The sequence below is a fragment of the Myotis brandtii genome, unplaced genomic scaffold, assembly GCF_000412655.1.
Source record: "Myotis brandtii unplaced genomic scaffold, ASM41265v1 scaffold1032, whole genome shotgun sequence".
Taxonomy (NCBI): Eukaryota; Metazoa; Chordata; class Mammalia; order Chiroptera; family Vespertilionidae; genus Myotis; species Myotis brandtii.
The window spans coordinates 508,584-519,163 of record NW_005353467.1 but is presented as its reverse complement, the minus strand read 5'-3'; the positions used below and the strand labels follow the sequence as shown (position 1 = coordinate 519,163).

At 53.8% G+C, this 10,580-nt stretch overlaps 1 protein-coding gene across 1 annotated transcript in view; it reads left to right on the top strand.

Annotated features, from left to right (window-relative positions):
• Positions 1-2,327: 2,327 nt before the first annotated feature.
• The window catches only part of TMEM72 (transmembrane protein 72), a 29,894-nt gene continuing 21,641 nt past the window's right edge, over positions 2,328-10,580 (top strand). The window contains exon 1 of the mRNA XM_005856586.2: positions 2,328-3,037. Within this exon, the coding sequence (XP_005856648.1) occupies positions 2,968-3,037 (70 nt within the window). The 5' untranslated portion in view covers positions 2,328-2,967. The remainder of the gene's footprint in view (positions 3,038-10,580) is intronic.

The following is a 10,580-nucleotide window of genomic DNA, read 5'->3' as shown; positions in this document are numbered from 1 at the left end:
GAATCTAGAACCCAGGTCCAAGCCACCCGATCAGTGCTGGAGCCCTGCCCACAGTCCCCACCCCCCATGTTCATAGGCCTCCCGGGAGTCATGGCCGCCCACAACAGCCCGTCCTACCAGTGGGGAACGGTTGTGAGGACACCTCCCCTGCTTAGAGCTGTTTCCCCCATAACTTCTGCTCGCTAGTGCAAGTTTGGGCTCCTTAGGACACAATGAGACTTGATATGCACTTGCTCCGTGTAGCACCCACGTCGCCCACATGCAGAGCTTCCCATGCTGCTGTGATCTTAGACTCCCTCTGGGCACTCGGAGTGTTTTCCACCCTCTGTGAAGGTTTCACACAGCCACCCACAGCTCTCTCTCCTTCCCCCTGTCCTACCCCTTCTCAGCCCCTCACCAGCTCTCTGTGCGTCCGCGGGTTCCTCTAGGACCGTGGTCGGCAAACCGTGGCTCTCGAGCCACATGCGGCTCTTTGGCCCCTTGAGTGTGGCTCTTCCACAAAATACCACGTGCGGGTGCGCACGTAAAGTGCGATTGAAACTTCGTGGCCCATGTGCAGAAGTCGGTATTTTGTGGAAGAACCAGTATTTTGTGGAAGAACCACACTCAAGGGGCCAAAGAGCCGCATGTGGCTCGGGAGCCGCGGTTTGCCGACCACTGTCTAGGAAATGCCAGAGAGGTTCTCTTCTTCCCCAGGCCCAGCAGCCACTGCAGGTCAGACGTGGGTACTGGGTACTTCACCACCTCCTCCATCAGCCTCCATTGCAGGGCTTCTGGCCCTTGGCTCCTGGCAACCTTCCCTCGGATTCTGAGGTCAAGGCAACTGGTCCGCCCAGCCAGGTGCCTCCTCTCCCCGCAGAGCTCACAGAAGGCTGACTGGGGGAGGAGGGGTCATGACCTCGGTCAGTCTGCAGTTTCTTCAAGACGGGCCCTCTCTGAGATTTTACTTTTGCAATACGCCCTCCTCTCCTTCCACCACCAGCCCCACACCCCCTCTTCCTTCCACTTAGGGGCAGCCCTGGTGAGGCAGGGGCACCCTCAGGCTGGAAGAGCACCCAAACCCCCAGCCTCTAGTCCTCCACCTGGGCCCGACGCGCAGAAAAGAGCTTCGCGAGGAAACAGCTGTGGAGAGAACTCGGCTCAGGCACCACCCACTGTGTCAGGAGAGATGCTTCCAGCTGCGATAGAGCCTAAGGAAGGCCGCTTAACAACACGGATCAGGAAGTCCAGCAGCTAAGTGTCTCTCCCCATCCCACCGGGCAGGCTCCAGGCGCCGCTCAGGCCTTTGCCTCAGCCCCTGGCCCTCCCATCATGAGCTAGCTCCCCTCCAGCACAGGTGGACCCTACGGGAGGAACAAAGCCTATCCTTGGGCCTGGTTAAAACTGAGGTTCACTTTCCCAGGAGCCAGCAGCACATGCTGCTCCCAGACTCTTTGACAGAACTAGGTCATTGTCTCATTCCTAAACCAAAGCCACTGGGAAGGTGAGGCCAGACCCACCTCCCAAAGCCTAGAGGGGCTCCCTGTCTCCAGGGCCAAAGGCGTCAGGAACAACAGCTTTGTTCCCGAGGATGAAGGAGCGATGAAGGAGGGCAGCCAGCGAGAACGGGCCTCCTGCCCCGGAGCCTCGGCTGCCCCAGCCCAGCAGCTCCGTCTGCGTCTGCGCGGTGCAGGGCGTGCCACAGGGGCCCAGGTAGCAATGTTTGGGGGCGGGGGTTCAGGTGTCGAGATCTGTGTCTGCTGTTAAACACATTCAGCTAACCCAAGAAATAAATAGTTATGTCAAATCATACATTTTGAAACTTGGTCTTAAAGGTCACATGAGCCCTGGCCGGTTGGTTGGAGCATCATCCCATTTACCAAAGGGTGGTGGGTTTGATTCCCCGTCGGGGCATATACCTAGGTTATGGGTTCGATCCCCAGTTGGGGCGCTTGTGGGAGGTATCCGATCAATGTTTTTTGGTGTTTTTTTTCTCTCTCTCTCCTCCCTTCCTTTCTAAAACAATCAATACAAACTTTTTTTAGGGGGTAAAGATTTCAGAAAAAGCCTGGGAGAAAAGCTAACACTTGGCATCATTCAACCTCTTACATAATTTAGTAAATTCAGAATTAGTGAAAGCCCACAATGGCCAGCCCTCGGGGCATACTTTAAGAACCACCAATCCAGTCAAACCCTCGCACTTATTTTCTGCAAGTTTCTGAGGCTCACAAATACCTTTGTGTTTCTCCAAGGTCACCAGTTAATTATTGTCATAGCAACTCCCTCCCGAAGAATCGTAGTGATTTCCCACATCACATGTCCAGAGACGCGTCGGGAATAAAGGAAGGTCCCATGTGACGCGGGTCTGAGCTTAGTGTTCCTGGCCAGAGTCCAAACCTGCCCCAGGCTCAAAAGCTTTCTAATCCCCAATATTCCAAAATGTGAGAGCTGAGAACTCCTCTCAGAGGGTGTTTCTGCTGTTGATTTAGAGACACATCTCTCTCTCACCTGCACACTGCCGCCTCCAGACACCACTCCCCAGACCCCGCAGCCCGAGGTCCAGGTGGGCCTGTCTCTGAGCTGCCCAGGACGGAAGAGCCCAGGCTGGCTCCTGGGCGGGCTCCCTCCTCCCAGCCAGAAGCAGCTGATTGCCAGCTCCAGGCTGCCTGCCTCCAGCCCAGCCCTAATCGGCCTGATCTCAGGCTGCCACTGGGGCCATGGCAGCCGCTGAAAGCAGTGGGGACATTTTTCCAAGGTAATGATTAAGCCGAGTGCCTGGCAAAGGCACAGGCAGCCGGCAGGAAGGTGAGTCCATTCACACCTCGACCAGGCTGCAGTGGCTGGGACTGGTTTGGGACAGCAGGGCCCCAGGGCACGAGGGCCCCAAGCTGGCAGCCACAGCCTCCCTGGACACGGGACGTCTGAGAGCATCTCGGGCCAGAGCCGCTGCTGCCCGCCCTGCTGGGCCGCTGCCCTTGCCCCGGCACCATGAAGCTGCAGGTGTTCTGGACGGGGCTGGAATACACCTGCCGGCTCCTGGGCATCACCACCGCTGCAGGTAGGACCCCACCTCCCTGCTGTAGTCCTCTGCGTGCTGGGCAGAGCAGATGGGCTGGCCCAGTGGTGGAAGCCAGCTGGCTGGGGATGGGCAGGTGCATCTGACCATATCTGCCCTTCACTTTCTTCCCCAAGACCCCCAGGAACAGTGCTCTGTGGGGCACAGCGGGTGCAGGGGGTCAGCTGGGGACTGGGAACCAAAGGGCCTTGGGAGCCCTCCGCCTCCTCATCTTGGAAATGAGTGGAGGGTCGGCCCCACCTCCTGTGGGGCTGCTGCGAGGGGGCGGCGGCGGAAGGTGAAGGTGTAAAAGGCTGATGCCTCGCTGTAGAGTTAGCAGAGCACATCTGGCTTTATTCACACCACGGGCCCCTGTCGTGGAGAGAGAATTCCCAGCTGAGCTGGAGGGCTGGTCATGGAGACCTCGGGCTTCCCCGATGCTCTGCAGGGCTGGGGGGAAGTGGTTCCTGGGCTGGCTCCTCTCCCTCACCCACCTAATCCCGGGGCTGCTCGACTTGTGGGAGGACAGACAGAGCAGAACCAGTGGGGCCAAGGCCCTGAGTGCTGCCTTCTCACTTCCCTAGGGCAAACCCTGCCCTAGCCCAGGCCCCCCACAGGCCAGGATCTGTGTTGGGAAAGTGAGCAGCAGTGTTCTGAGCTCTGAGCACTGGGCCTCACTGTCCCTGGGGACAAGGAGGAGACGCCCACAGCTCAGCGAGTCCTTCTCCATCACTGGACCAAATCCTATGCATGGATCTCGGTGGATGGGGAATGTCCCCCAGCTCAGACTCAAACAGTGCTGCTTCCAGCCTCAGCCTGCCACCTGCCACCGGGTGACCTGGGGAGAGCCATCGGGGCCCTCTGGGACCGAGCTTTCTGGTCTGTGCAATGGAGGTAACCGGCCCTGCTGGCCAGGTTTTTGAAGGATCAACGATGCATGAACTGATCAGAGATAGCTGGACTGGGGATAAAGCCTCTTGGGAAAAGCCATGACATACTTCAGCGCTCAGGGGACCCAGGTCACTCCCAGAACAGTGCTGCTTCCAGCCTCAGCCTGCCACCTGCCACCATGTGACCTGGGGAGAGCCATCGGGGCCCTCTGGGACTGAGCTTTCTGGTCTGTGCAATGGAGGTAACCGGCCCTGCTGGCCAGGTTTTTGAAGGATCAACGATGCATGAACTGATCAGATAGCTGGACTGGGGATAAAGCCTCTTGGGAGAAGCCATGACATACTTCAGTGCTCAGGGGACCCAGGTCACTCCCAGGCACCGGGCCAGGCTCACTGGTGGACTGGCCAGTGGGGTCTGCAGCATGGAGGCCCTGAGTTAGCACAGAACCCGCCGTTTGAGGTGACCTAATCCCACAACTCCTGACATAAGATGAGCTCAAATAGGGGCATGACCTTACTCAAGGTCACGTTGCAGGTCAGAGGGACAGCCGGCCTGGAGCCCTGGTCCCTCGACTTTCGAAAAGGCTGGGACTCTTGCCCAAGAGCTCTCTGCCTTACAGGGTAGGAAGCCCACCCCGCAGACACCAGGAAGGTCTGGACCTGCTCTGCTGAGACCGAGGAGATGAGCTGGCGGGGAGCCAGCTCCAGACACTGTCAGGGCCACCTGTCCCCTGCACTCTGGGAATGACTACCCAGACCCCCAACTGCCCACCCAGGGAGGGGCAGGGAACCCTACATAGGTTCCCATGTCTGGGTTCAAGGTCTGTTCTACAACTTGATCTGGACTCCGCCCTGCCTCCTCTAAGCCCCGTTCCCTGAAGCGGAAGCACACCCCTTCCTGCTCACAGATGTCTCAGGGACGGTCCCCGCCACACCTGCCTAGAGCCCGGCCCGCCTCCTTCTAGAATCTGTTTTGGCCTGTATCTACCCTAATGGATTAGCTAGAGAGGTTTAAATCCGCTTTATCTCTGCCTCCTCTAAGCCCCGTTCCCTGAAGCGGAAGCACAGCCCTTCCGCTCGCAGATGTCTCAGGGACGTCCCTGCCACACCTGCCTAGAGCCTGACCCGCCTCCTTCTAGAATCTGTTTTGACCTGTATCCACCCTAATGGATTAGCTAGAGACGTTTAAATCCGCTTTATATTAGCCAGAGGAAGGGTCTGCAGCCATGGCGTACACCACTGCTCCTCTGGCCACATCCCTTCCTCCGCACAGAGGGCGCTGCTAATGCTGAGGGCGGGCCTCCGCTTGGTTTTGAAAAGGATCCAGGCTGAAAGTAGGCCACAGATTGCCTTTTACTGGCCGGGCTTCTCGGTCACTTTATTGGGGCTTTCTAAAGTGCAGGAGACGGGGAAGCTAGAGAGAGGACTTCGTGCTCTTGGGCGTACCTCCCGTTTCCTGGCAGTATCGGGGAACTCCTGGCCTGTTTCCAGTGTATTAGGTTTGCACGTTCTTTATTCCCTTCGGCCTCCTTTTTGGTGAAATTCCCGTTGAGAAGCCCAGGCCTCGTGTACAGGGGCATCGCTGCTGGGGAGGAAATAAGGCTTGAGACACAGGCAGTCAGTTTGCAGAAACTTCGGGAGACCCTGGCCCCACTGTGGGGAGGAGTGTGGTTCCCCAGAAGCTGGGAAAAGCCTGTGACCCAAGGCCACCCAGACAGTCACCTGCAGGGACCAGGCAGCACTACCGACTGGCCTGGCCCCTGGGCCTCCTTCCCTCTGCAGACAGGACCCGTGACTGTCAGAGCCTCCGAAGGCACAGGCCCCGGGGTCTCCCCCCAGGGCACGGCCCAGCAGCTTGGCCACCTCATGCCTGCACAGCTGCCCAGGGGCTGGCCGAGCTCACCTCTCCCTCTCCACCCAGGCCCCTGTGGATGAAGCTTCGTTAGCACGCCCAGTGGTCCCCAGGCCATGCTGCCCCACCCCATGGCCAGCCCCATACCACCAAATAGGAGGAGACAGGCCATGGGCAGACTGTGCCCAGCCAGATGTGTTTAGAAAACCAGAAAATTCTCTTCTTTTGAATCAATCATAAGGTTTCCAGGTCAGCACAAACCCACGCCTCCCCACTAGTCTCGCACTTAGCTGGCTGCACGCATTTGTGTGACCTCCTTGGCGGGGAAGGCGGGGAGTGTGTCTGTGTGTTTGTGCGTGCGCGTCCGTGTGTGACCTCTCGGTGCCTGTCACGGAGATGTGGCCTCAGCAGCCACCAGAGAAGCACACCAACGGGACCTGCACACAGACTGGGAGCCCTCGCACTCCCTGCGCAGGTGCCCACATCTGCCTGCTGCCCCAGAGCTGCCTCGCCAGGTGTGCCTGGGAGAAGAGCTCCAGGGGCCTTACCTTGTACAGTTCTCACTGCAGACCAACCGTCAGGAGGGGCCTGGGAGAGGGGTTGTAACTGAGGTGGGGGCTTCGCAGCCCAGGGCGTTCCTCCCCCACACAGTGGGCATGGGCTGGGCCCCATTTCTGCTCTGGGGAAGAGGGATTGGTTTCCCTGTGAACTTTGCAGTCCTTCCCCACCCCGCCCCACCTCTGAGGGTGACTCCCATGAATTTCCTCACCGCTCCTGAGCCCTGCCCCAGCCCTGCCAGAGACGGGATGGGAAGAGTTCCCCGTGCCGGGTAGATGTTGCACCTTGAGGGTCCTAGACTTGAGTGGAGTGTTGAGGAAAGAGGGGAGACTAATTTCCCTAGGCCCTGACCACTGGGGAAAGTCTCCCCAAAAGAAGAGCTGCCAAGAAAATGTATTTGGTGAGGCCGCCTAACACTCCTCAGAGCAAAGGGCTTGAGCCTGAGGCTCCTCGCTGCCAACGCTCAAGGGCAGTTTTTCCTCTTCCAGCCTCGGCTCTGGGAGTCAGAGCTGGCAATGGACATTACTATGTGGGTATTCACTGTGAGCCGGACTCTGCTGCATGATTTAAATGTAGTGTCTCGTTTTATCCTCGTAACTACCCTTTGGAGCACCGTGATGCTCATCCTCATCCTCATCCTGTGCAGGGGGAACTGAGGCCTCGTGCAAGAAAGCATTTGCTCTGGTCCTCACAACCAGAAAGCAGGGAGGCAAGATGTGAATGGATGGTGGTCCACTCCCGAGGCCCCACTCTTGATCAGCGTGCCCTCCACCTAAGTCTTTCCATATCTTGGGTATCCCAGGATGCAGGATGCAAAACACACAGAGGGTACCAATGAGGCCTGACTAAAGCCACCCATCATCTACCCTAGATCCCCACCCCCAGTCAGCCCTGTCAGGCAGGTGGATCATGGTGAGGGTGGAGTTACAGTGACGTATAGTCAAGAATGACCAACACTTCAGAAACATAAAGACACTGATGTTTGACACGCCGCTCATGCTCTCTGGATGGTTACGTGCTTTGACCACTCTCAGACCCTCTCCTGGACCTCATCCAAATCTGCGCAGGTTTCCAGAGACAACTGTCACAGCAGGCCCTTCCATTGACGGGCCCTGAGCTGCATGACAACAACGTGCTAGAAAGTCTTCATCTTGCTGAAGCCCCACCTGTGTCCGTGACGGCCAACCTGGGATCGCTCAGGGGTTTGTTTTATTCTAGGGTTTGACCCATTAACCTCTCTTCCACACCAAGGACAGAGCCAGATTTCCAGCAGCGCCCTCCTGCCACACTCCATTTGAAATGGTGACTTATTAATGTAGACTAGGACGACAGCAGCACTTAAACCCAGATGTTCTCATTATTTTTTAAAGGGCACAGCAAATGCATAGTTTGACCTCAGCCCTTTTCAAAGCCTTCAGAAACAAACTAATGCTTCTGAGGCAACCATCCCTGGCTCTCCATGCTAATTTCCACCCTTGTGAAATGTTATCCCCGCGACCACTTCCTGCCACAGGAGGAAGCTTCCTGCACCCCAACACACCCACAGGTGGGTTTATTAGCCACATTGTTTTCAGATCCTCCAAGCAGATGTTGGCTGGTTCTTTTCCAATCTGATTGTTTCAACAAGTAAATGAAATTTCCCTACCTCTGCTCCACCTGAAAGATACTGCGATTTGGCTTAAGCATTTCTTTCTTTATTTCATTATACTCGTGCCCTTTGTCTTAGATTTAGAACAAGAAACCTAGAACTCCACTTAAGATTCATTTATTCAGCAAACATTTGCAGAATTCCCACTGTGCGCCATGTAGACACACATATTAGAATGGCACGACCTCCCTCCAGAGAAGCATGTGGTGACCAAGGAGACAAGCTAGAAAACGCATGCCCTGGCACTAAGCATTGCAGCCCCAGGTTTGGGAGGATGAAACATGTCCTTCTCTCCCCCTGACTAGGTGTGTGCCTTCAGGCATGTTACCTAGCACTTTAATGATGATGGAAGGAGACTTGAACACATGATACAACATGCAGATGATGTATTATAGAATTGTACACCTGAAACCTGTATAACTGTTATTAACCAATGTCACCCCAACAAATTCAACTTAAAAATCAGTTTTCTCATCTATGAAATGGGGATAACAAATGCATCTACCCTTTGGGGTTGTGAGCATTCAGTGAAAGAATGACTAAACCAGGGAAAGGCCTGGCACACAGGTTCTCACGCAGTGCTGGTTAACAGTGCTGGTTAATTTTAGAGGCATTTGCAGAACACAGGGGCTGTGCAGCATGGGTGACAGGCTCTTCCTGCAGTATGGGGAAAAAGGGAGATCAGAGGAAAAGAACAGGCAACATATGACCCTCAGGAATGCTTATGAGGTGGAGAAATCAGTTAGCACCGTTCACCTCCCAGTTTCCCCTCTTATTTTGGTTGCCATGTTTCCAGACCCTTGCACACTAGTCCCTGGTCACACAGGCCTCCAGCACCTTAGCACGCCCACTTAAGCCTCTCTCTTTTCCATCCCCCAAAGCTCACACACTGAGAGAGGGCTGCATTCATTTGTGTCTTTTCTTGGTTCTCTCTTAAATATGCACACAAAAGCAAGGTCTGACATTATTTCCTTATTTTCTAGCTCCTGAGGATTTTTTTTTAAATTTCTTTCCTTCTCTGTCATCTTCCTTCGGTGTCCACTTTCCTGTACCTTGTAGGTAGGTGTCCTGTGAGGGCACAGTGATGCACACAAGCAACAGATTGTTCAAGTGCTTCCAGATACTTTCAGATTATGCCCCCCAAAATTATGATTCAACAGGTTTAGAAAATTATGATTCAACAGGTCTAGAAAAGGATTAGACTCTGTGTTTTGTTTTTAAATCCTCACCCGAGGATATGTTCCTTGATTTGAGAGAGAGGGAGGGAGAGGGAGAGAGAGGGAGAAGAAGATAGAAAAACATCGATGTGAGAGCTCAACATCAATCAGCTGCCTCCTGCAGGCCCCCCACTGGGGAGGGAGCCTGCAATCTGACATGTGCTCCAACTGAGAGTCAAACCAGCAACCTCTTGGTGCACGGGAGGATGCCTAACCAACTGAGCCACACCGGCCAGGGCTTGGTTATTTTTTATTAATATTAAATTTATTGGGGTGACATTGGTTAGCTTTCAAGTGTACAATTCTATGATACATCACCTGTATATTGCACTGTGTGCCCACTACCCAAAGTTAAGTTTCCATCACTATACACTGGATCCCCTCATAGTGATCCAACCAGAAGGAAGATGGTAGCCTTGTTTTATTTTTCACAGGATGGCAGTTCTTTTAAGCTTGTCCTTAGTCTATGCAACCATCTGAATAGGGGTTATTATCGGAAAGAAATGTAGTCATACATAAGAGGCTGATGCTGGGAAGAGGGAGCTCTCTTGGGGCTTCCCTCTGAGCCTTCCTAGCTTCCCATGGGTCAGGTAAAGGTCAGATAAAGAAACATGGCATCTGTGGCATGGGCAGAAAACACCTGGAGGCATCACCATTGTTTTCTGGCACCAGGAATGCTGCCATTTGGAAGAATGATCAGATGTGTTCTCTTTAAATTCAAGATAGAAAAAGAATCAAATATCTTGGACAAATACCTTGACCTGAAGTCAAGACCTAGAAGAAATTTTCCCCCATGGGTTCTTACAAGGGAGATGCCACTCTGTGCTGGAGGCCAGATCCTCAATAGTATCGTAAATCCTGCAAGTCTGCAGAGTCCTCCATGTGAACAACGTCATCACCAGAACCTGGTGTATCAGCCTCGGTGGCTTCACAGGTGAGTTCTACGGCATTCAAGGGAGAAATAGTCACCATTCTACACAACCCTTCCAGAAATTTGGAAAGATGGGAATATGTCTCAACTCAAGTTATGAAACCAGCATGACTCCAATGCTAGACAAAGACATCGCAAGAAAGCCACAGATTAACATCCCCCATCAACACAGAGGGAAAAATTCTTAACCAAGTTTTAGCAAATCAAATAAAAACATGTAAAAACGATAGCATCAAGCTATGAAATACTATAGGATAAATCTGACAAAATTTATACATTGAAAACTAAAAAATATTTTTTAAAAGACCTAAGTATATAAGAGATATATTTTGTTCATGGGTGGGAAGACTCAGTATCATGAAGATGCCAGTTCTCCCTAAAATTGTTCTATAGATTATCAGGTGTACCAGTTAATAATGCAGATTTTTTTCAATAGATGGAGTTACACAT